This window comes from Psittacula echo (assembly GCF_963264785.1).
Source record: "Psittacula echo genome assembly, chromosome: 2".
NCBI classification, from domain to species: Eukaryota; Metazoa; Chordata; class Aves; order Psittaciformes; family Psittacidae; genus Psittacula; species Psittacula echo.
In genome coordinates this window covers 15185768-15210852 of record NC_137737.1, presented here as the reverse complement: position 1 = coordinate 15210852, position 25085 = coordinate 15185768, and the positions used below count along the sequence as shown (strand labels likewise).

The 25085-nt window shown below is 42.6% G+C and overlaps 2 protein-coding genes across 10 annotated transcripts; one reads left to right on the top strand and one right to left on the bottom strand.

Moving 5' to 3' along the window:
* Nucleotides 1-497: 497 nt before the first annotated feature.
* KBTBD2 (kelch repeat and BTB domain containing 2) lies at nt 498-13813 on the bottom strand. Of its 9 annotated transcripts, none has more exons than XR_013956301.1 (5): nt 8240-13166; nt 6699-7219; nt 3619-3784; nt 1604-3207; nt 498-1028 (listed from the first exon to the last, which is right to left on the bottom strand). XR_013956301.1 is itself a non-coding variant. In XM_080611616.1 (5 exons), exons 3-5 carry the CDS (start codon nt 6866-6868, stop codon nt 1672-1674), a joined length of 1872 nt encoding a protein of 623 aa, XP_080467742.1. In that variant the 5' UTR covers nt 6869-7219; nt 8240-11730; nt 13182-13796; the 3' UTR covers nt 498-1671. The 9 variants fall into 9 exon arrangements, 8 of the variants coding, with proteins under 8 accessions (XP_080467742.1, XP_080467743.1, XP_080467745.1 ...); XM_080611616.1 differs by adding an exon at nt 13182-13796 and having other exon boundaries at nt 498-3207; nt 8240-11730; XM_080611617.1 differs by adding an exon at nt 13182-13796 and having other exon boundaries at nt 498-3207; nt 8240-9677.
* Nucleotides 13814-19739: 5926 nt separating this feature from the next.
* LOC308217752 (uncharacterized protein) lies at nt 19740-24368 on the top strand. Its single transcript, XM_080611077.1, has 4 exons — nt 19740-19813; nt 20773-20898; nt 22999-23115; nt 24309-24368. Exons 1-4 carry the CDS (start codon nt 19753-19755, stop codon nt 24344-24346), a joined length of 342 nt encoding a protein of 113 aa, XP_080467203.1. The 5' UTR covers nt 19740-19752; the 3' UTR covers nt 24347-24368.
* Nucleotides 24369-25085: the final 717 nt, after the last annotated feature.

The window sequence follows — 25085 nt, the reverse complement described above, 5'->3', positions numbered from 1 at the left end:
AGAGTTTTATATAAGGCAGCTTTCTTACCTGAAGTCCCTTTCCCACTCAAAGCCTTAAACAAAGCTTTGTAAATCCACGTAGGTGCTGTATTTATGGAATAAGGAACAGAATCAAAGGAAAGCGAATGGCAGTCTGCTTGATGGAGTGAGTAAATTTGTTCTTGGTATTAAAGACTGAAAACAGGTCTCTCATCTTCTGAGCTCACAGAGAAGATCCCTCATCACCTCTTTACTGCCCACTCACCACTTTCAGTTGAGCAGGGCTTGTCCCACGACTGGAGAAGTGCTGATGCGTCAAAATCATAGCAGGGGATTCCAGTTCTATATAATCTTCAGTTCAACTTGGATTCCCCTTTCAGTGATTAGTACAGTCAAATCCTGTTCTTCTCTCCAGGCTTCTCACAGCTCAACTAGTGCCAGTTGCCTTCAACAAACTACTCTATGCATAGTAACTCTATGTCCTTCAAGCAGAAAGCACACTTCAACTCAAGTTGGATTCAGTCTTTTTTAATAAATTAATGTAATTCAAAATACAGTGCCAGAACATGATGCAGCTGAACATGCTAGTAAGGTTTGTCATGAAGCACCTGTGTTCATGTTAGATTGGCGGCACCCCGCTACTGCTAGTGGTTCCTGGGATTAATGCCAGAGCAGCACTAGTCATCTGCTCTCCTGCACGCAGAGCACAGGATATTCCTGAAGTTTGCTCCCCTCCCTCCCCCGAGTAAAAAACCTGATAGCTACGGGATATCTATACACAATCACACTACAGTAATGCTTGTTATTAAATTAACAGAAAATAAAGACCTGGTTAATCCACACTAAATCTTTGTTTTACAATGGAAAAATACATCAGCAGCAGGAAGTAATATACACGAGCCAATGGTACTGTAACACAGAGCGTGGAGGCATTTCTTGATCAAAGCTCCACGCAGACCCGCACTATGAGGGCTGGCAAGTCCTACTCCCAAGCCCAGCAACTGAAGTCCACACCTGGTAATCTACCAGCTGCTTGGAAGACCTGTATTCTAAATAGACAGGTATAAGTTAGTGAAAATAGGATACATGCACCTAACGATACAGCTTGACTGAACCTGCAGTCATCGTGCCCTGCATGTTACCATACAATGGAAGATCTACCCTTCCTACCACAGGTAGATCCATGGGATTTGTTTCTTTTTCTTTTAATGGCATTACTATACCAACATGGATATTAGTATTAAGTAAGAGCAGCACAGTCCTTGAGTTGGGCTGTGCTGACAGATAACTAGCACTTAAGCAGAATATCCAGAGTAGTTCAAATGTAACTAGAAGATACTTTCAGAAGAGTTGTGACATCATCCTAGAAACAGAAACTACTTTTTTCTGAAGCTAATTTTCCTGAACTGAGACTTTATAGAACTAGAAATTAATTCTTCAGACAAGTCAGATACTTAAGCTTATGATATACATATACGTTTCTCAATTATCAGATAATAGTATTTCAGATTATGGAAGCCTATCTGCTCATTTCACTGATTCATACTGAATGGCAGCAAGGGTTAGGGGAGGGCATAAAAATACATCTTGGGGAAAGCAGAGTCTGACACTTCATTTTCCAGACCTGCTCTTTCACGACCATTTATTTCAGCCTAGCTGAGCACAGAATCAGTTGCTAAGTCTGATCAGGAGCTATACAGGTGGCAAAGTAACCATCTCCCCATCCAGCTCAAATTCATCAACTCCATCTGGTGAGAAAAGATAGGTTGGAGGTTTCCACGGGGACTCTTCAAGGCAGGATGGATAGAGCTTTCCTACAGTGCACCGGAAGTCCTTCCCCAAGTCCCACAGCACACGTTCCGATATGTGCTGCCTTAGAAACCAGCGGTCAAGTTCCAGGTCATACTGATAGGTGGCATACTTGGCTCTCTCGTTCATGTGGGTTTCTCGTATAAAGACACATAAGGAATTGGAGATGACAACAGCTCTGATGCAGGGGTCAGAGTACCGCTTGGCAGGGATATTGGCTGCCATCCTCCATTCATTTTTATTCACGTCATAGATTTCCACAGTTACGGAAGACCCATCTACAGTACTGCTGGGGAGCCTTATACCGGAATTGCTGGCAATATGCAGTCCTCCAATATAGAATATTTTGTCACCAAAAGCAGCAGCTGAAGCAAAACACCTACTTGTTTGGCGCATGGCCATTTCAACCCAAGCGTCCGACCTGGGGAAATAGCAGTACATCAGGTTGTATGCCATGACATAAATGCAGTTGTGAACTGCTACTGCCGTGCTCCACTGCCACGCACAAGGCAACGGGCTCACCATGGTCCACTCGTCTTTCTCGGTGTCGTATCTCTCCACAGTTCTCCTGTTGAGCTCTCCACCGACACTATCTCCTCCAATTGCATAGATGTATCCTTCACAGCAGACCAGGCATGGCTTTATGCGAACAAAGAGCATTGGTGTCTTTGGAAACCAAGTGTTTTGCTGTGCATCAAACCAGTAAAAGCAATTGACAGTTCTGAAGGCAGCCTGGAGTTTGCTGCTTTTACTGTGATTGGTTTTTGTGTTTTTCAGAGGAACCTGCCCACCTGCTATGTAGATGTCATTATCAGGAGTTACAAGCGTCCCAACCTTATGCAAGTCAGCAGGGGGGTTGCAGAGTTTGTAAACCTTTTCTGCCTGTGGGCTGTAACAGACAGAAGAATAAAGACTACCAGGGCTTTCAGCAGCAGCTTCAATGAATATCATCATCTCCTCTTTTGTCATACCAAGTCTGGGCTTGAAGAACTTGGGCATCGATTTGTAGAGTCCTTGCACCACCACTGACTTATCATTAGGTGGCAAGCCTTGAAACCAGGCTCTCTGTGTCACTTCTGAAAGCGCATCAATCCGAATCTGGCTAAGAACAGAGGACAAGTACTGCGATCGCGACTCCGTGTTGTATTCCAGCCATAACATAGCAGCTTCCCGCACTGTTTCCTCCTTCTCCACATTTAAATTGTCACTGCTTAAAATATCTATCAGTAGATCGTGCGACAGTTGCATGAAAGCCTCCTGGTGGTACACAGCAGTGAACTTGTGCTCTACCATTCTTTTAGCACTCTGCTTTAACTCCTCGCAGCTGAAAAGATCAGCAAAACTCAACAGACGCACACAATTCTCTGCATTAATCTTTTTGATTAAGTATTCTCTGCACCGCTGCAGCACATCATCTACCTGTAACGCACAGAAGAAATGCACTCAGTATTCCTGCATACAGCCTGTTCCTTCACACCCATAAAGTACCTGCATTTAGTGCTGAACAGAGTTTAGGCCTGGAATACTACATATACACAGAAATTCAGCAGTGATTTACTCAACTGCTTCATACAGATCAAGTACATCACATGGTTACGTGTTTTGGAGAAGCTACTCTTCTGTCAGAAGCACAGTTTTACTCCCACCCACCACAGGGACTGTGAAGCAAGGAGAGATGGGTACAGGACACCTATCTGGCAAGCAAGCACTGCCTATACTGAGCAAACTGAACATTTTGGAGTGACTACACAGAAAAGACTATTTAACAGGAAAGAACATGGTTCAGAGATTAGAAGCAGTTACTTCATACTCCAACTAAGACATTCCTACCTGTAAGAAGCAGGCAGTTTCGTACAGCTGCTCTACAGTGCTGTCGCTTATTGCCAAGTTACCCGTGTATGCATAAGTGATGATGATTTGCAAAGTGGCTGCATCCACGTTCCTCAGGTGCACGTGTGTCTGTTTGCTTTCACTCAGCCCGCTCATGAACATGGCTCTGAGGAGAAACACACACATTCAGACAAGGATCAACAGTAAGTAGGTACAGCCACCTTAAACAGTCACCTCTAAGGCTCCAGTGATTACACTCCAAAAGGGGAACAGTCTGTTTAGTACTTACCATCTAGTGTTTAAGATAAAGCATTTGCAGAGAACTTTCGGAAAGTACCATCAGTGCCTTCTGGAGAAACATTTTACACTTACAGTATAGTTAGGGTTGGAAAGGACCTTAAGATCATCAAGTTCCAACCCCCCTGCCATGGGCAGGGACACCTCACACTAAACCATGTCAGCCAAGGCTCTGTCCAACCTGGCCTTGAACACTGCCAAGGATGGAGCATTCACAACCTCCCTGGGCAACCCATTCCAGTGCCTCACCGCCCTTACAGTAAAGAATTTCTTCCTTATATCCAATCTAAACTTCTCCTCTTTGAGTTTTAAAATGTTACCCCTTGTCCTATCACTACAGTCCCTAAAGAAGAGTCCCTCCCCAGCACCCTTATAGGCCCCCTTCAGATACTGGAAGGCTGCCAACATTTTTTCATTAATCAAACAACTCTAATGATTTGCGAATCTTAACACTGGAATTTAAAACTTTTTCTATGTTAGGTGATGATGAGAAGGAAGAAACATCTTCCAAGAAAACACTCTTGAAACACATACAGCTAGATTTTAGATTCTGAAACAGAAGCAGCAGATTCATGCAAGGGACTGAGCTAAGTCATATCAAAGTGTACTCCTCCAGGAGGAGGGAAAAGCTAGAGCAAGGACTAGCACCCTGTGAAGTATTTCTTATACACCAAAATGCTTTATATACCTATTGCCCATTCTGTTTTTTTAATTGCAACACAGTTAAGAACTAACTAGAGTCTCATAGTGTAAACCAGGTACTTGCTGATTTTCTTAAAATAGGGGACATCAATTTTAAGAGCTTGATACTAATTCAGGTTTGGTCTTTGCAGTTGTATTAAAAACTCAGCTCAAGGCTCTTTATATGTAATTGGGTCTTTTTAAGAACCCAGGCATGAAAGAAACTAGCAGGGACTTTGGGTGCACCCTACAGCCCTACCTCCAGCTGCAGAGGTGAGGGGACACAGAGGCATACTCCTTTAAGCAAAAGTATTCCAAGAAGCATCTTATACAGAGATGGTGCCATACCACTGTTTCCTCCTGCCTCATCCCCACCTCTCCATCTTCTAAGCTCCTTAACTAAGGGCAGCTTGTATCTTAAGAGAGACCACTGAGTGGCCAAGTCAGCATCAACTTGCCATGCAGGTAAACAAGACAGTGTAAGTGCCAGCAGATTCCTCTTTGCAGTAAGGAACAGGCAGCTGTTAGAGAAAGCAGCGTTCCAGCACAGAGATGGAAGGTAAGCTGGCTGCAGTCAGACACAATGGATGCATCAACCAAGAGATGTTTTTCTGCTCTTCCCCCTCTCCCCACAGGCTCCTTCAGGGCTATCAATTTTTCATAATAAAGCTAAATTTAGGAAGCAGAGCATCTTTTTGTAAACCAAAGTAGAGAAGAAAAACAGAACATGACAAAACCACAAGCTGGATACTTCTTTAAATGAGTGCCAAAACCTCATTCCATAAATAATAAACACACACATATGAATAAGAGATCTGACTACACAGTCTAATGCAGCACACTGTGGACTCGTGACAGCTTTCCAACCTTATGATTAGCCACCAACATTGAATCTGGCTGCATTTCCAGGGGCTGTTATTTTATAGACTGTTGGAACTATGGCGTCTGCACAAGGCCAACAGCAATAATCGTTATTATCTAGTGATCAGACAATGCTTGCTGCTAAAGAAACAAACCTTTTCATCTCAGCTGACGCTGGTTGGTACAACACAAAACCCAGCAGCAACAAACACTTCTATGAAAGTAACAAATGAATCCTCAAATATTTCTATACAAGAAAGCAGACAATGTATAGAAAACAGTTTAGAAGTGTTCTGCATGTTGAGCCCATCTCATGAGAACCTTTCCTTGAAACAGGAAAGCAATGTCAGAACTGCATCAGGAAGGTAAAACATGGCTGAATGCCACCAAGACTAGTTTCAGGCTTCAAAATTCCTTCCAGGCAGGTACATTAATTATACTGTGTTCCCACAAAAAATGATTAATCACTACAGAACATTCACAGTGCCTCATCTAGGACTTACTACAAAGGTATCTGCAAGAAGTAGAAGCACTTAATGTACCCTGTTAATAAAAACTTCTCCAAAGACAAAACCCAGGACACCTGGGGAGCAGGAGCTACTGAATTAGAAACTGCAACAGCATCTTAGTGAGGCGAAAAAAAACCCAAACCAAACAAACCTACAAACACAGAGAGGAAAAAAAAAAATCTCACAGGCAAAAAGGAAGTCACACAAAAGAGCATCTCTCAGGCAAGAGAAGAGTTTCTGGCTTCTCTGCTGAGCAGAGCAAACCATGTTATTCAAGAAAGGAAGACATGAAGATGCCCAGCAATCTCTACTTTTAGCAGAGGCTTCTGCTAAGAAACCACAGCGAATACCTGACAATGGAGCTCCCACAGCCAAATCTCAATAATCCCTTGTTATCCTACCTTAGGAAATAAAAAAAAGATTAAATACCTCTAGATTAAGGATGAAGAGTAACAATTCACTGTTTACTCACACTTGATTAACTCCCTAAACAAAAGGAACCATCACAAGTATAACTGTTTCTTCCACTTACTGTAAAAACTACAGCACCTATCCAGAGTGAGTCACAAGATGCTCTTTTGGTGTTGGCACGTAATGGTATTTAGGATTTTAATTACTACACTGCTGTTTAAAACTCTTAACACAATAATTATAAGTCAATCAAGTAACTTTACACTCAAAAGCAGCTATCACAGATGCCTAGAATTAACAGATCCCACTTTGAATGCTTACCTGAAATACGAGCTGCAAGTGGCAAGAACCATCTTATGGCAGGGAAATTCAGTGCCCTCAACAATCAATACTATGTCAGTGAGCAACTGCTGTTCATAGAAGAATTTTAACTGCTCCAGCAAGGATACAGCGTACTCTGTATTTATCTGCCTCTCGTCCTGGGTAGACATGACTGTATTCCATTAATATTTCCAGGACCAGAGAGAAAAGTCAAGATCTTTTCACCAGAGAAAGGTCAGTTGAATGTTTCTGAAGTAAGAGCAGGAAGTCTGTAGCCTTCAGAAGTGATACTGAGAAAAAAGGCAGTGCTATCTCGGACTGCGGAATCAATGCTTCAGACTTTGACCGACTCTTAGGTCATCATGCTTTGACTTGCTGTCAGTCACAACCTGGTCAAAAACTTTCAAGAGTGTCTGCAGGGCTCCCAGGGAGATCTGTGATGCAGCAAATGAACGAGCAAAAGCGAACTCTGAGGTAGGTTCCGTGGGACCATCTCGTGAACAGCAGCTGCACTTGAGCCACTGAAAGAAGGAAAATAAAGTTAATTTACACATTAGCACTTATTCAAAACCCTTTCATAGTTACCCATTAAAAGTAGTTGTCTACAAGGTATTTCTAAACCAAATAATTCCAGATTTAATCTTGCACTGTTGTTTCACATTCCAAAAATCGAGCAATAACCAGGGTCACATTTGTCTAATGTATAAGACATCACTATCATCACAATTCATGATGAATGGTGAATGCAGAAATACCTTACTTGAAACATCATACCTGAAATTCCAGGCAAAAATACACCATTTAGTGTAAGGCAAAGGCTGTTAGGAACCCCTGCTGCCATATCACAGATCTGCTCATTCAACAGAGCCCTGCCTCTAATACAATCCAAAGACAACTGTCTTTTAACATTCACGCGCTTGAAACAGATCTGCTTCATTAATGCCACTTCAGTAGCTACTAATTTAGTGTCACTGATCTTTCCCAGTGAAGAGATACACACAAGCAGGAACCTCAAACTCTTTAGTTTTCACTGGCTGTTGAACTGGAAACCAGTCAAAATAGTCAAACCCAATGTTCCCTGGTCAAGTGAAGCAAGTTAGTTAAGAATCCCAGACTGGTTTGGGTTGGAGGTACCTTAAAAAGCCTTAAAGCTCATCCAGTTCCAACCTCCAGCCATGGGCAGGGACACCTTCCACTAGAGCAGGTTGCTCCAAGCCCCATCCAACCTGGCCTTGAACACTGCCAGGGATGGGGCAGCCACAGCTTCTCTGGGCACCCTGTGCCAGCACCTCAGCACCCTCACAGGGAAGAACTTCTGCCTAAGAGCTCATCTCAGTCTCCTCTCTGTCAGGTTAAAGCCATTCCCCTTGTCCAAAGTCCCTCTCCAGGTTTCCTGTAACCCCTTTAGCCACTGGGAGCTGCTCTAAGGTCTCCCCTGAAGGAGCCTTCTCTTCTCCAGGCTGAACCAGACCAGCTGCCTCAGTCTGCCTTCATAAGAAAAAACAGAAAAGGTGTTAATATTCAGGGGAGGAGAGACTTACCTGCTATAACAACAGATATTTGCACAAGTCTTGCCTTCAGACCTCCAAGTTTCAGGAGCAGTTAACTGCTGGAGTCACTGACCCACATGTATATCAAGGACATACAAAGTACTGCTCATCTAAAGCAGTGACCTGCTTCAAGTCGCACCTTTTCACCAAATGAGCATGCATACAGTCTCTGCATCCATGACACTATTCTGGTTATCTGGTAACAACATAACATGCAACCTAATCCACTGACAGATTCTGCACTGAACTTTAAATGGCTATAAAGACACACAGACCTCCTAAGTGCATTAGGCCCACAGGAATAAATAGCTCGTGGCTCTACTGGTATCCTGAGTCTCTCTACAGCATTGTTTTTCCTGGCTTAGGAGTAAAGTTACAAGAACAATACAAGCTAGTGGATTAAGCTCTGTTGAGGCAGAGCATTGGTATTACTAAGCTTTAGCAAAGGAAGTCATTGATATCCTGACTTCCTATTCTGACGTAATTTTAAAGGACATAAATCTTCAGGAATAGGATAGAAGAAGCAAAACTAATGTACACTGTTTTAGTCATCAGGTAATGGAACCTGTCAAGGATGCCATGGAGAAACTGACAGACACCTGCTAGTGAGATTAATGACTTTTTCGGCAGCATGTTGCTGAGGGTTGGTAACTGAAAAAGCAGACCTGTTCAACAGAAGACGAGCTGAAACTGTGATGTTAATTACTATTAATAGCTGGAACATTTCTGTATGACCCTCAGGAGCAGAAAAGATTGAGGAGATGACAGGAGTCTTGTTGGAGAACATTTATGTGACTTGAACCACTTTAGAACTGTGAATTCATGAAGCTGGAGTCCTTGGTTTACAGCTGACCCCAAGCCATCTTGTTTCTGTGATATGCCCAGAGAGGTAGATGTATATAGCAGGGACATACAACATACATGACTCCTGTTTTCCACATCCGTACTGTGTTTTGCTGCCAGTGACAAGCATTTCCTAATGAACAAAATTTTGTGTTTGTCATAAAGCCAGGAGTCGCATCCTGTTCCCTTGTAATGGAGCCATCCTCAATACTCCTGAAGAGAACAATAAATATATCAAGGATCTATGCACTTCTGGTTTAAAATTATCCATCATTTATATTGACATTTGCCCAGCAGAAGTAAATTTGTTCAAAATATTTGGGTAAGTGGTGTGGGAGCATCATTTTGTGCCTGGAAAGACATCCAAGACCACTTACCTACCTCTGTTACGCCTCTCTGAAGAATTCCGTACAATTTTAAATGAGATGGCTCTACTCACTTTGGAGGCAGTGAAGGAAGAATTAGCTTGTCCAAGGCCACAAACTTGCCAAAGGAGAACTAAAAGAGGGTCAGTCTTCCCCAGTCCCAACATAACATCTCTCACTGCACTGCTGTTGTCTGGCATGCAGCTCTTCATCTCACCTGACTGAAAAACTATCAATGTTAAAAGATGCACTATAGCATCTTGTAGTTCTAGAAACTACACAAGAGTGGACATGTTGGATTTATGCATGAGAAGACCTACAGCTGAAGTTAGCTTAATATCCTGAACTGAAATTCTAATAGAATAAAAATAATCCTTGAATACATGTTCTATGAATAAGACTTTCCCCTCCAATAATGTCACTGGAACAACCGTGTTGTCCTGGGTAACTTCTTGGTAGTCAGCTATGTAAAGCAGGACTGGCAGGTACCTGCTGGATGGCCACCACTGAACTGGACTTAAACTAATCCCAGGGGATCCAAAGTAGCTCCCTATCAAGCAGAACAACATTAAGCAACAGCCTGATAACAGGGCCTGTTTTTAAGTAATTGTTCCTTTCAGCTTAAGTAATGAGGTGGCTTTTAACGCTTGTTCATGTACTTCAAATCTGAATGAGACCATTCCAAAAATTAGTCATCAAATGTTAATGAGTCTGGGACAGGCTATTAATTGCCTTCCTTGAATCTTCTGAGGTCAGGCAAAGACTGATAAACAGAGATTCAAACTGCACTATGTACACGGAAGCATTAACACTGTATGTCAGTGGGTAACATGGAGTAACGATGTGGACTATTTCCAATTTAATTAGTAGGGAAAGGTGCAATATATATAATATTCTCCAACTGAACTCATTCAAAACAGAATTTGCTTTATTTTTTTCCAGAATTAAATGAAGGAGAAACCACATCTAGATACACGGTATTTCAGGGGTGGAAAAGAAGTACATTCTTCTGAAAATCTCATTAAGAATTCTGCTAGACTAGATGCCTAGCTTCCAACAGAATTTTGGGATTTATGAAAGTGTCATAGGTTCCTATCTGCATCTTTGGCCATCTAAATCTCTCTTGAATTCTAACTTCATTAATTCTGATTCACACTTCAATAAACCTGTATGTTTGGAAGAGAAAGAAAAAAAAAAAAAAAACACCACCAAAACTTACTTCCTCAGACATTCAACTCATTAAATCTACTTTTAACTAATTAAAAAAAGCTTTAAATACTACTTTTGTGCACTTTTAGTCAAATTCCTATTTCCATCCAGGGGCAGCTTCACACAAATCACAAGTAAAAACACGTCTAAAGTGAGTCACTCACTATTTTTAACATAATAAAATGTCAGAATTAAGAAGTAAGCAACTGTAAGCCAAACTACACAAGCTCATGTGTGTAGAGAGGAATCCTCCCAGCTAGCAATGAAAGTATCAACCTCAGCATATGCTGAGTTACACATCAACATGATACAAAATTACTACACCAACTAATGCACACTATACACTAACTAATAGCACAGGGGAATACAAGTACTAAAAGTGATTAAAATCAATTCTGTAAATCAATATATCTAGCCAACAGATCTCAGACAGGAAAGAAAGAAGAAAAAGGAGCTGGAAGTTCTAGATTCTTGAGTAATGTATCAAGTTTGCATCCTTGGCAGCAAAAAAGAAATAGGTAATTGATGAAGCAGTTCCAGACTTGGAAGTTTTCCTCTCTTCTAAAGCCATCAAAGGTGTCTTTGATAGCACTGCAAGTCCAGAAACCTGAGGACATCAAGGAGATTCTAATAAGGCAACAACACGAAATTTCAGAGGAATACAAGGAATGATTTATTCCTACAATGTTATCATCTTGAAAATTACTGTTCACTTGGAAATTAGTACTATTTTACATACATATTATGCTTGGGAAGGAGGCTAGTTACAGCTCAGAGGTAGGTGAGCCTTCTGAAACTACTCAGAAGCTAGAGACAAGGAGTGTCAGACTCTACGCTAACATGCTTGGTCACAATGTACTCTTCATTACCAGTTTCTTTCCCGTTTTTCTGCTCCTAAAGGAAGTTAAACACTAAAGGAAATACCTGCTCAGAAATAAAATTAGCACATGATAAACCAACAACTTCACTTGGCAAGTGGCCTTCTACCCTGAACACAGGTAGCTTCCATCCCCAAGGGCGTTTCTGTTTTGTGGAAAGACTTCACCTGTTTTGGAAAATTAAGCTCTGGAAAAAAGAAAGAAAAAAAGTGGGCCATAGATGTCTCCAGTAAGACTCAGCCAAGTCCCATCTGTAGCCAGAAAAGTAGGTTTTCTCTCCGTAGTATGTTAATGAAGCAAATCTGTTTAACAGCTTCAATTCCAGTTCACAATACATGTCACTCCCCGAAAAGTTCACTATGAAATATGTTGATGTTCAACTATAGTTCAAGCATTTCTACATTAAGAAATTAGATCAATAATTAATCCCAGATTGGTCTGGGTTTGAAGGGACCTTAAAGCTCATCCAGTTCCAATGCCTGACACAGGCAGGGACACCTTCCACTAGAGCAGGTTGCTCCAATCCCCGTTCAACCTGGCCTTGAACACTGCCAGGGATGGGGCAGCCACAGCTTCCCTGGGCACCCTGTGCCAGCGTCTCACCACCCTCATAGCAGCTTAATTAAACATGTTAGTTCCTAAAAGGCAGAGTCTTATCATGAAGATCTTAATAATACATATAAAATTTATTATCAAAATGAAATAGCCACTAAATTAAGGAAATCTTAGCATTTGCACCAATTCTGCTTCAACATCACCTGACCAAGCTAAAAAAAGCCTGCCTCAAAAAAAGACACCAACAACAACCCCCTGTCCAAAACGCAGTAAAAATACTTCTAAATAAGCAGCAACATCCTTTCTTTTTCTTTGGTCTCTACTGGTAAGATGCTAGTTAGACAGCACCAAGTATAATGGGACCCTTTTTCTCCACATACAAAAATAATTGAGAAAGAGGTGTGACACCTATGCCCAGTTCATGGCAGTACATGATTTACACATCTGAGTGCATTAAGGATTAAAAATTATCTATTTCTCCTGGAACATTTAGGAGAAACTGAACTAACTTCATTTTGTATTTTAACAATCTCCTGAATCACCTTAACAAAGCTCTTAGGTAAAGCCTAAAGCGAGCTCACAACAGCACACGGCCTTCCAGGTCCAGTACGATCCCAGAGTAATGCAGAAAGCAGAGCTGTGGCTTTGCAACAAAAGCTCTAAAAACACAGATATTAACTACAATACAAAGCCATTTCTGTTCATAATTAATTTCAAAAGCAGCAAGTATCTATCCTGTTCATAATTGAAATAACAATAAATAGTAGAAAAATCTTTGGCATGCAGAAAACCAACTTCAAAGTTATACTATGCATATACTTAGTCCATAAAAGCTCTCTAAAACTTTTCTGGCTCTTCAAATGCACATCTGAAGCCCACCCTCAACTGCTGTAGGTACAAACACAACCAGATGTATCAGCAAGTAAAGATGGGCAGTAACAACAACCACCAGCAACACTTCTACAGTGCTGCTCTCCTACAGGGCTTCACTGTGTTTTCAAGCACCTACATAAACTACCCAAGCTACAAATACCCAAACTGCTCAGCCGAAGAGGCCCTGAACACTGAAATCACGCTGCTCACCCCGTTACAGGACCTGAGTTCACAGCCCCTCCCGACTGTGGGGCACAGCGACACGGGAGCAGAAATGCAGACACACGTTCCTGCTCCGCGAGTGCCGCGCAGTCCAGTGGCTCAGGCCCGGCCGCACGGCCGGCAGCCCGCTGCGCCACGCTACCCTCTCCTCCCTCCCGCAGCCCGCCGGGAACCGGCCCCGGCCAAGAAGCGATCCCGCAGCTCCTCGCTTCCTTCCCGGGGCGCCTTCGCCGCCAGTCTCAACCAGTGCCCGGCGGGACACGGAGCCGCAGGTCGCGGAGTGTGGGAGAGGAGCCGCACCCAGGCTGGTGGTTGAGGAGTGTTTGTACTGGTACCAGCGCCACCGCAGAGCCCCCCACGGGCAGCCCCGTTCGCCGCGGCCCAGCACCGCTCACGGCGAGGGGCGGCCTAGCCCCGCGCGGGAGACGGGAAACAGTGCCTCGGCCGCGGAAGAGCCACCGCCAACCACCCCCCCACCGCGGACAAACCTCCGAGCGCCACTCGCGCCTCAGCGCCCCGCGGCGGACCCGGGCCAGGACGGGGACAGAGGCGAAAAACGATCCGGTCGCACCCGGGCGGCGGCGGCCCTTACGACGCGCCGCCCGTCTGTGCTGCGCATGCTCACCGCGCGCGGGAAGGGGGGGGGCACAGCGGGTGCCCGCGCAGCCAGGCCCGCCTCCGCTTCCGGGGCTGCCTGCCCCGCCCCGCCGCTTCCGACGCGACTGCGCAGGCATTACAGGCCATGCTGGAGCTTGTGGCTGGCGTCTCAGGCCGTGTGGGCTCAGCCATGGCCCGCTCCCCCCGCCCTGAACGAGCCGTGAGGCACCAGGCAAACAACTCCTTCCACCTCAGAGGCCAGGTTTGACTGCTCCGGGAGCGGACCTGGAGCTCGATGTGGGGGGTCCGCAGCATCTCCCCTGAAGGAGCCTGAAGGGGAGACCCTGAGGAGAGGCGGCTCTTGGAAAGCCAGTGAGCCTTTCATTTGTTAATTTGTTAATTATTGCCCAGGGCAGTGCTGCAGTCGCCGTCCTGGAAGTGTTCACACACCGTGTAGACGAGGCCCTCAGTGATGGGTTAGTGGTGACCTTGGCAGTGCTGGGGAATGGTTGGGCTGGATAGCTTAAAGGTCTTTTCCAACCTCGTTGGTTCTGTGATTCCATTTGGATGCATCCACGAAGAGATAGAGACAGAACAAAACGGTAAAGCACAGGAATTTCCCAACCTGGAAACGTGAACTGTTTCAAAGCACCCATTCCTCTTAGTTTTTTTCCAGTCACATACCTTCATGCATAGCACATTCATAGTGCTTTCTGCTCTCCCTCTCTGTCCCAAAGTTGGTGTTCCGTCATTAACAGATGAGACATTGCAAAGTGGCCACTCTGATCTCCTGAGAGGAGCCAGGGCAGAGACAAACATAACACCTTACATTTCATAAATGACATGCGCCAGAGTGCACTGTGCTGAAGTAAGTGTGTCTCTTGCCCAAATGGAAAGAACACGATGTTCGTCAGCACACTTAGCCACAGAAACATAGAATCAGCCAGGCTGAAAAAAACCTTTAAGATCATTCAGTTCAACCGTTCTAACTAACCCATGTCTGAGAGCCTTGTCTATGCAGTGTGTGGACACTTCCAGGGATGGTGACTCCAGCACTGCACTGGGCAGCCTGTTCCAATGCCTGAGCACCCTTTGGGGAAGGAATTGTTCATCTCCATCTAAACCTCCCCTGGTGCAGCTCGAGGCCGTTTCTTCTTGTCCTGTCCCTTGTTCCTTGGGAGCAGAGACCAGCCCCCTCCTGGCTCCATCCTCCTGTCAGGCAGTTGTTGAGAGTGATAAGGTCCCCCTGAGCCTTCTCTTCTCCAGACTGAACCCCCCAGCTCCCTCAGCCGTTCCCCATCACACTTGTGCTCCAGGCCCTGCACCAGCTCCATTGCCCTTCTCTGGCCCCGCTCCAGCACCTCAATGTCTCTCCTGTAGCGAGGGGCCCAGAGTGAAACACAGGATTCAAGGTGCAGCCTCAGTGCAGGGGGGCAATCACTAGCCTGGTCCTGCTGCCGTACTGGTGCTGGTACAGGCCAGGATGTTGGTGGCTTTTCGGCTGCCTGGGCAGAAGCTGCTCATGTTCAGCTCTGTCAGTCAGTGCCTCCAGGTCTTTTTCCAATGGGCAGCTTTCCAGACACTCTTCCCCAAGCCTGTAGCATTGGATGGGTTGTTGTGGCCCAGATACAGGACCCATGTTAGGATGGAAAAACATCACTCCCTTTACTCACTACTGAAAAACTCACAAATTTCAGAAACAAATCTAAACTTTGCACTGTATTACCTAACTTTCTTTTCCTGAAAAACAACAGTTTTAAGCAGAAGATTAGCAATATTCTGATTTGGTTCCTTAATATAAGTTCCAACATCACAAAAGGGAAATATTAGATTCATTTAGGGATACAGCTTAAACACCCATAAAATGAGCCTTAGTTTCCTGTAAGCAGAAGAAACAGCTGAAAACTTTTACCATGATTCCTACCCTCGTGACTTGATTCGCCATCCCCGACATTGATAGAATAAGGCTCCTGCACCGCTATTTAATGAGCTTCAGATGGAAGGGGGAGTAGACAAGTAATAGCTGCCTGCCATAAAGAGGGTGAGGTGAGGATGTGGTTAGTTTCTTGCTGAGCTGTAAGCCATAGTAGCATGGACCTTAGTTTAGTTGGGGCTCTAATGGGGCATAACTAGTTTAGGTCTTGTAGGCTTAGGATTTAGTTTTTTTGCTTGTTTCCTATATTGTTTGCTTTTTCCAAGGCCAAAATAATTGTGGGAGTGTTGGCCTAGGAGAGCAAGGGGAGTTTGTAGGCTTTTTGGTGCTTACAGGAACTGACGGGTCGTTCTAGATGGAAACTGAAGAGGGCTCCAGTGTTCCTGGAAGCTTTCTGAAACTCTAGGCTGAACTGCGTGCTAGCTTGTAACAGGTCTTGAATTCAGATTTCTTTCCTTGTGATTTTGAAACGTTTAAGCTTTCTAAAGAGCTAATGCTGCTGTCTCTTTTTCCTGCTTAGTCACTAGACCTTTTGTGTTCTCCACTGATTTTTTTATTACTCTTCTTCCTTGTAAGCTATGTGTGACAGGACTATATTTACTTACCTGGTTTGAAATAGACTGAATTTAGCATATTAGTTAACTGAGGAGATGTGTAAGTGTGGGAGGGAGTTCTGTCTGGTGAATATTGTATGGCTTTGAATGTGAATTTATGCATAAATATTTTGTTACCTATTATCTAGTTTAAGCATAGTGTTGCTCAAATATTTTATTGTGTTAGCTGACCTTGTTCTTGAGTATGTTATGAAGTGCATTTCCTGAATTAATAGAGCTCTTATAATGGCCTCATGCAACACGTGTTAGCATTAGGAAGTACTTTCTTCATAAAGCACTAAACTTCTGAGTGTGTGAAATTTCCATTGAGTTTTTTGCTCAAAGCTATTTTTTTACTTGGCTGGAATGCTACTTATATGGATATGTATATATAAGTCTACACTAACCTTACTAGTCCTGTGGCTTTAAAATATGTTATAAAACTGAAGTACTACTTCTGAGAGCTGCCTATAAAAGCTTGCTTGACAAAGGAAAAGTTAAAATCTTTGACCTTGACAGTAATGCAAATTCTTTACTTTGATTGGAAGATAATTGCTTTTTCCTGGGAAATTCTGGTTTCATTGGGCTGAGAGAGGAATATCTGCTGAATTCTGACAGAGCATCAAAAACATGAGGTCACACAGTTCTTTCAAGTGGTTAAATCTGATTATTTTTCTCTTTCAGTGTTTAAAAAGAAAATGAACACTGCCTCAGCTTCAGAGAGTGGATCATATTCCGCAAACCACACAAGACCCTTTTTTTATGTACAGCCAACAGCACAACAGCCTTTTCCAAGTACATGGTACCTCAGTCATCCATACAGTCCATACTGTGTACCTGCTCCAGGTAAAGTAAATGAGAGCTGTCTGTGGTAGTTTTGCTTAAGAAGTTAAAAATTGTTTCCTCCACTTAAGTGGAGGAAACATATCAGTATCTGTGTTAAGAAGCTTCTTGGGAGTTTATGGTAGTAGTATTGCAATGTTCTAGTTACCAAAAATCTGATTTATGTGTTAGTTTAATGTGTAGCTTGTGTGCTGGAAAGTATCTGCTTGTGAAGAATGGAAACTAAGCAGAATATTAAGTAATGGTTTTCCCACAGAGGTCTAGAATATGCCTAAAAATTAATGTGTGTGTACCTATTTGAGTTACATATACATATTGTAGATATGGATAAATATAAACTTAAAGACCCACACAGATACAGTATTGTTAAATACCTCTTGTAAATGTATGTATGTTACCACCTGTCTGGAGCTGTATTTTTCAAAGGCAATGCTATAACATAGTCCATAAAATAGCAAAAAGGTATGGGAAGCTAACTGGTGTATGTTCTAAGTTTTGTTTCAAATGTAGCTCTCCAGATAAGCTGTTCCATAACAAGGAACCCTCTCTGCTTTTTTTTGCACCAGATTTGCTCCCAAGTGTTGGTGGGGGAGTGTATTACTTATGTTCTGATCTTGTAGATGTCCCTGTGTATGCGAGCAACTATTAATTGGAATGACTTATTTCAAGAAGATATATTTGTCTTTGCCTTTTTTATTCCTGATGTCTAGGCTTCCGAAGTGGACATCCCTATTTTCCATTTTATTCTGTTGCGCTGCATGAGTACCCTGGATTTTTTGTTCCACAACAACCAGTACATGCAAGAGTTAACAGAAGGCCTTATTTTAATGCTCCCCAACCTTCCCCTATGTTTTATCATGCAACAAGATTTAGACACTATAGTGCCCCTGGGAAAAAGATGGAGACAAAAGAAACACAGACTGATCCTAGACAGCCTGAAAACAAGCAAAAGAAGCATCAGGATATCCGTATGGAAACGAAAGGTTGTGATGCAGGAAATGCTGCCTGTGTTTCTTCTGGTATAGGTACAGAGACTGAAAGTACTTCGGAGAAACAAGATTCATCTGGGTCTTCCATTGTGGTAGACAGAGAGTTTCATAACAAGAGCCCTTCCAGCTCTACACAGTATAGAAGTCTTCCTACTGGAAGCTATGCCTTTGAGAAGGAAGAAGTGAGGATAGAATACGGAAATGGCTCTCCAGCTATTCAACTGTGGAAGTCCTTCAAAGAAACTATCCCTTTGTACGATGTGGCAAGTGGTAAAGCAGTCCCAGAGAATATAGTGCAGCGTGACTTATTTTCTGTTAGCTCATGTGAAGGAATGATGTATAGCACTCCTGAAGGGGAGAAAATGGTAACAGGAGCTTCCTTAGATGAGAGAAAATCTGTTCTCCCCTCTAAACAGAGTGTTGAAACTGTGCAAGAAAAAGAGGTCCAAAATAATGAAGTGAAGCTGGATGCAGAAAAGCAAGTGAATACAAGTCAAGGGGCAAAATCCCCCCCAGGTGAACCCATGGCAGTGCAAGTCACAGAGTTGTCAAGGTCTGTTAGCATAGATCAACCGGTGGTAAGACAGGATGTGGTAGTAGCTAAGAAACTGAGCTCTAAAAAACCTACAGGCTCAAAAGCTTCTCAAGAAGAGCCCAGCTTTATTCAACAAGCAGGACTGCTTCCATCTAGCATGGAGGTTATGAGTGACTTGAGTTTCCAGCAGAAAAAGCTGAACCGAAGCCACAATGTGACCAGTGAAAGTCAAACTGATAGGAGTATTTGGTGTGATGAATCCATGGAGAAGTACGTTCCCTCCAGCAGCTGGCTGGCTTGTGTGGACGCTATGGACACCAACTACACCTATGACATTTGTCTGCCACAAAGGAAGCGTCAAAGTGTACTCAGTCTTTCTTCTGATGATGTGTCCTCTAGAGAGGAAGGCTCATCAATTGACAATGCCCCGATGTCTTATTTTGTCCCTGACTATGTGCTTCACAAAAGCATGTATGCTTTCCAGAAAAGTACAGAGGGCTTGGAGAAAGAGAAAATTAAAAGTGCCGGGTCCCTTAATGAAGATGAAGTGATAGGAAGGGAGCAGATGAATAGCTTGCATGACCAAGATGTCAAAAACTCTTCAACCGTGAAGGCTAAAGAGGCTTCCAGTAAAGGTAGAAAGCTGGGAAACCTTCCTAGATCTTCTAGTCGGATGAAACTCAATTCTCTCAGGACAAAAGCAGCTAAGAGTTTGTCAGAAGTTGAGGACTCTGAAGAATACTCTGTGAGGGGAGAAGAGGATGATGAAGAGGGAGAGGAAGAAGAGGATGAGTATGATGACTATGACATGGATGAAGTGGAATATTTTAATCAGGGAGCTACTCCATATGAAATCTTGATGCCTAGTACAGGAAGCTTCTACCAAGTTGGCCAGAGGGTGCTTTGGAAACCACCTAGACATGCTATACCAGCTCAATTAATCAGTTGGCCTGCTCAAGAGATGATGAAAACTAGGAATGGGCTTGGTGACAACACTGGTGTAGTTTACAAGCCAAAGGAGAGAGAACAAGATGGTGCATGCAGTGACTATGGGTATTATGGAAGAAAGATGCCTACAGCAAGAAAAGGAGGACTTGAACACCAGCGAGTGCTACGGAAATTCTTGGGAGGTAAGAAAGTGGCTGAGGACAAAGTGCTGCTGAATAGAACACACAGCCCACCTAAATGCAGTTGCAAATTGTAGCTGGAGCCAGTGGGGAAGACCGGAGCAGAGCTGTAAGTATTGCAGAATTAGGCTGGATTTTTTTGAGGCAGAAGGGGTTTGCTACTGTCTTTTGCCAATTGCAGGAGGATTCTGCATCTTCACAACCAGCAGAGGAATTTGCAGAAACTCTCCTTTGAGTTAGATTTGATTTACTTCACTTTCTGACATTAGTGGCAATTTATTGATTTGAAAAGCTTACGGTTATTTGAACTACACATTTACCATTGTTTAATAGTATCTTGGAAACCTGGCATTTAGATTTATACAAACATTTTGAGTTCTCATCACATCCACATGTTAAGTGGATGAAACAGGATTAAGTTCATTATAATCTGGTGGCCAGACCCTGTGTGACTTCTCTGCAGAAGAGGAGTCAAACCATTGTTAGTTCACTGTAGCTGCTGCTCTCTTGCTTTTAGCAACAAAAGCTTTGCTTTATTTTAATCAAATCAGTGTGAAACTGTAAGCTTGACTTGGAAAAAAGCACGTTATTTAGTCAAAGAAACTAGATTCATCTGAACTGAAAATGAGTGAAGTTATAACCAGTTATGAGCCCTGACTGATGTGGGGAATTCAGTGAGTGGCTGCTCTTTAGTCCAGCCTTGTGTTGTGACAGGCATCCAAAACAGTGTGATCTACTTTCAGTGACAGTCTTGATGTTCTTAAACTTTATCTTCTTTGTACAGAATCTGTAACTTAAAACAGTTTGTAATATGTCAGGTGTGGTCTCTAGAAAACCATGAGGTTTTTCTAATAGCCGCTTACTATTAGATTCAGTAGCTAGCTTTGCATTCTGACTTGTGGCTTGAACAGTATAATAACATTAGCAAAACTAAATACTAACTTAATTCTTTCCTTAATTAGGAAGGCTGTTCAGGGAGAACATGGGGATACCACCTGAAGAGTATTGGATTAGAAGTGGTGCTAAACCCAAATTTACCAGCCAAATACCTGCTAGTCTCTTGCCCCCAGCCAGGAGCAAAGAACAAGGTACAACTTATTTGCTCAGTATGTTTCTGTGCTTAAGGAACATTCAAAAGGATCTGATGCAAAACAGAAAGCTTATGGTATTTGAACAAGGTTTGAGGATAAAACTAATGCTCATCACTCTAATTTTGATGAAATACCTGTCAGTGCATCTTGGGGTATATTTATATCCTTCTCAAACTGAAACATATGAGTAAAGATGCATTCTAGCTACTTATCTTGTTTTAAAGGTACCAGGGGAAATCAAAGCATCAAATGCTTTGTGGCCAAGCAAAGCCTTTGTTTGTGCAGACCTGCTACTTCCATAAACTGTAGTATTGATTTTTCATCTGGATAATGCTTAAGTGCATGTGCAGTGATAGTTCCTGATCTTGGTGAGTAGAACATAGGAGTCAAGTGTGATGGCTACATAGGCCAGTGCTTAGAAACTAGCATGGACCACAGTTGCCTTGCTACTGCTAAAGGATTTCTGAGTGCAGATCATCTTGACGTGGCTAAGGGAAAGGTGAGCAAATCATAGAATCATAGAATAGTTAGGGTTGGAAAGGACCTTAAGATCATCAAGTTCCAACCCCCCTACTATGGGCAGGGACACCTCACACTGAACTATGTCACCCAAGGCTCTCTCCAACCTGGCCTTGAACACCGCCAGGGATGGAGCATTCACAGCTTCCCTGGGCAACCCATTCCAGTGCCTCACCACCCTTACAGTAAAGAACTTCTTCCTTATATCCAATCTAAACTTCCCCTGTTTAAGTTTTAACTCGTTACCCCTTGTCCTATCACTACAGTTAATGGTTTACTTTAACAAAGCGAAGGCTAGCTAGTTTCTGTATATTTTTCCCTGAAGAAGAATGTTTTGTCCTTTACAATTAAGGTTTACTTGGAGTGCAACTCTGTTTCTAAATGCTCTTCAAGGGTGTTTCTCATGGTAAGTGCTGTTGGAACAAGTTTAGAATTTGCTGTAGTCTGGGTATTACTACTGTCCTGGCTCATGTGCTTTCAAAGTATCACAGGGTCAGTCTACCAGGTAACAGTCTGTTATTTTCAGGACAGACTGACTTGCTCCTCTTTAGTGATAATATCTATCAGGTTCCCCGTATCAACAGCTCAGTAAACTATTCTTCAGAGTGTGTTCCTTGATCCTCTCTCTGCATTGCTTTCGTGCTTGAGCACGTTGGGATTTGAGATTTGCCTCCTGCATTGGACACTTTGTCCTTTCTGTTATCAGATTTCAAATTGTTGTGGGTTGTTTATGCTAGCCTGCTCTGTAAAAGTTGAAAACATCTTCCTTTATCAATACTGTTCTTGGCTCCTTACTACAGTTCATAAAAATCATTAAATAGTTCTAAAACTTTGTTTAACTTTCAGCATGTCTCTTCTGTCTCTTCCAAGTTATAGATGGTATGGCATGCTAATGATGTTTGTTACTCCCTGCTTTTTCCCTCTTCCTTTTCCAGCTTATAGTTTGGAGAAGCTAGCACGTTCAATGCTAGGAGGAAGGAATAGGTTTCTTAATGCTGTCCATGCCAATGGATGCCTCAGAAGTGCTAGTAAAATCACATCATTTTTAAAATGTTGCTTATCTTAAGACTGCTTTCTTCAAATTAATCTTAAATTTAAGTGCCCTGCAAGTAAAGGGGTTTTGGTAAACAAAGTATGTTGCTTTAGCAGTAATATCATATGCTAAATTTGACTTCTTGAACTGTGTACTTGTGGTGCATAACTTAACAGGTCTGAAGAACCGAGCGTTTTTGAGACAGTGGCAAGTTTGGTCACTTGGACAGCCATTAAGTAGTCTTGAACACTTAAAAAGTGAACTAGAACAGAATTATCCAACTTTCACTGGAGTTTTTTTGCCACACTAACATCTATCCAAGTTATGCCCCAAAATGCCATGCATCCAGAGTTATGGTTAGTGAATCAATATTGTAGATGTAGAGGACTGTTGCTTGACATAAGCAGTGTCAGTTTTGTCTGCCACTAAAATGGGCACATAGTGGGATGGGAGAAAGAGGAACACTACAGACCAGGAAGTCAAGCTTAAATTTGCTTTTAGACTGTGCATTGGAGAAATAACACCAGTTGTATCTTGCTATGTAGGGTACCCACCTTTGGCTAAACTAAAGAAGAAAAGAACAGGCAAGCCACCTTCAAAACGCAGAGACACAAGATGTGAGGTGGAAGAAGCATGGGAGATGCCTAAAAGTGTCCACAAAGGTTGGTATACAGTGACAAGGTACAACAATGGCTGCTATGAGGTTTTTCTTCATTACTGTCTAATAATTAATGATTTTGTTTGAACTGCAAGAATATCAGATTGTGAAATAGTCAATACATTGCTATTATATGTGGGCAAGATGGGGGGGAGGGGAGGAAAAGCAAGCTAAACTTTGAACACTTAATCACATTGTTATGAAGACTGTTGTAGCTTTGACCAGGTTAGGTTCCTTCTCCTTATTTAAGGGAAAGGAAGGAAAAAAACCACATACAAAACTCCAGTATTCTAGTCTAGTTGCTTTTTAGACTATTAACATTAAGTGTTGGGTCCTGTGTTGCTTTGCAGTAATGCTTTTGTTTTAAGCTACTGGTCTGTCTCAGCCAAAATAGTGTTACTTGAAACAACACAAATGTATATAGATGGTTCTTAAGAACTTGAACTTTATGGAGTAGGAACTTTTGGCTACTTTGGAGGAAGTTGAGAAAGGTGATGGAGGGAAATACCACATTGAGTAGGTTCAGTAACAAATATACTTTTGTGCACTTGTGGGAGAGTCTAAGAAGTTTATAGATTGGAAAGGGTTGGTATGTACAAGAAGCTAATTTAGGTGGATCAGAGTTCCTTCTGGATAAGAGCAACTTAGCATGGTAAAGCTAACCTGAATATTCAGTCAGGAAACATAGGGGTTAAAGACAATCTCTCTTATATTAAACAGATGACACTTCCATGTGTTTGCAAGGCTGGAAACCATGTTGGACTGAAGCATCTTACTACTCAAAATTGGCATCAGTCAACTGGATTATTTGAATAGTGTTAAACCCTTAATTGCTGTTCCTTTTCAGTAAAAGTATCCAGAAAATGTGTATCATTCCAAAATACTTTAGACTTGCCCCAGAAATAGTTGGTGCTTCTTGGATTCATTCAACAATGTAGTTGCAAAAGCACACTGAAAATACGCAATGAGTTTCATGAAGAACTCTTATCAGTCTCTTATCTTGGGATATTCTGAAGTCAAGCACCCTTCCTGCAGAATTTATCCTTGTTGGTAAGCTGAGCACATAGTTCTATCAGTGTGATCTCCTGCAGTAGGATAAGGCAATCACTGCTGTCTAGTCTGTCTTTAGAAGCAAACTAGCATGTACTGGGAGGGAGAGTGCATCCCTTAATCTCTTCCTTTTCTTTTTTTCTTCAGGGCATGGATCAAGAAAGTCCCTCTCTAAGAGACGATAAATGCCAATACTGGGGCAGGATGGAAAACAAAAAAGTTATGTTTTGCATAAATCCCAAACTCTATTATTCTCTTGTATATTTTGTAAGTTGCTGTGTACTCTTAGAGGATAAGCAGCAGCATTATAAAGACTGAGGACATTTAAAATGGGTTAAGTATTTAACACTAAAAGCACCTTTTTACAGCTAGCACACCCACTATGTAATAAATTTAATAGAATTGCACTTTGAGGCTTCTTGTAGTCCATCTATACCTGGAAGCAAAACAGCTTGTTACGGGGGGGGTGTGCATCAGTAGTATTAGAGTGTAGTCTTTACTGCTGTCCTGCTGTTGAGCTCTGCTCAGGGTTGTGAAGCCTGTCAATGTCATCTTATAGTCAGCTTGTCTGTATGGTGTGTCTTTAAGTACCAAATTCTCTTCCATCAGCTGGGTTTTTGGTTGGATTTTTGTTGTAAAAGAATATAGCTAAAACTGGATCAGGTTAAGTACTGATCTGAAGTTTCAAGGCAGCTCCTCAGATCTTAACTCTCTTCAAGTGCATGACTGTGGAATAAAACTGAAACACTGTGGTGATGGAATGCTTCCCCCTCCTCCCCTTGTTTTTCTTTGAAGACCTTTGAGTCCCCTGTGGAGTTCCTGAGCTGGAGAAGTGGACTTTGGTGAACCAGGAGTTTTTACAACAGCACTGTACCCTGTCCCTTGACTTCTTACTGGTGACATCTATTATCATTGATACTGTCC

Coding starts and splice junctions, on each gene's coding strand:
- KBTBD2 (XM_080611618.1), bottom strand. CDS start 6,868: ATGTCTACCCAGGACGAGAGGCAGATAAATACAGAGTACGCTGTATCC. Junction 3,785..6,698: donor ACTTGCAGCTCGTATTTCAG/GTAAGCATTCAA, acceptor GTTTCTCCTCAG/AGCCATGTTCATGAGCGGGC. Junction 3,208..3,618: donor AAACTGCCTGCTTCTTACAG/GTAGGAATGTCT, acceptor TGTGCGTTACAG/GTAGATGATGTGCTGCAGCG.
- LOC308217752 (XM_080611077.1), top strand. CDS start 19,753: ATGCCTACAGCAAGAAAAGGAGGACTTGAACACCAGCGAGTGCTACGG. Junction 19,814..20,772: donor GCTACGGAAATTCTTGGGAG/GTAAGAAAGTGG, acceptor TTCCTTAATTAG/GAAGGCTGTTCAGGGAGAAC. Junction 20,899..22,998: donor AGCCAGGAGCAAAGAACAAG/GTACAACTTATT, acceptor CTTGCTATGTAG/GGTACCCACCTTTGGCTAAA.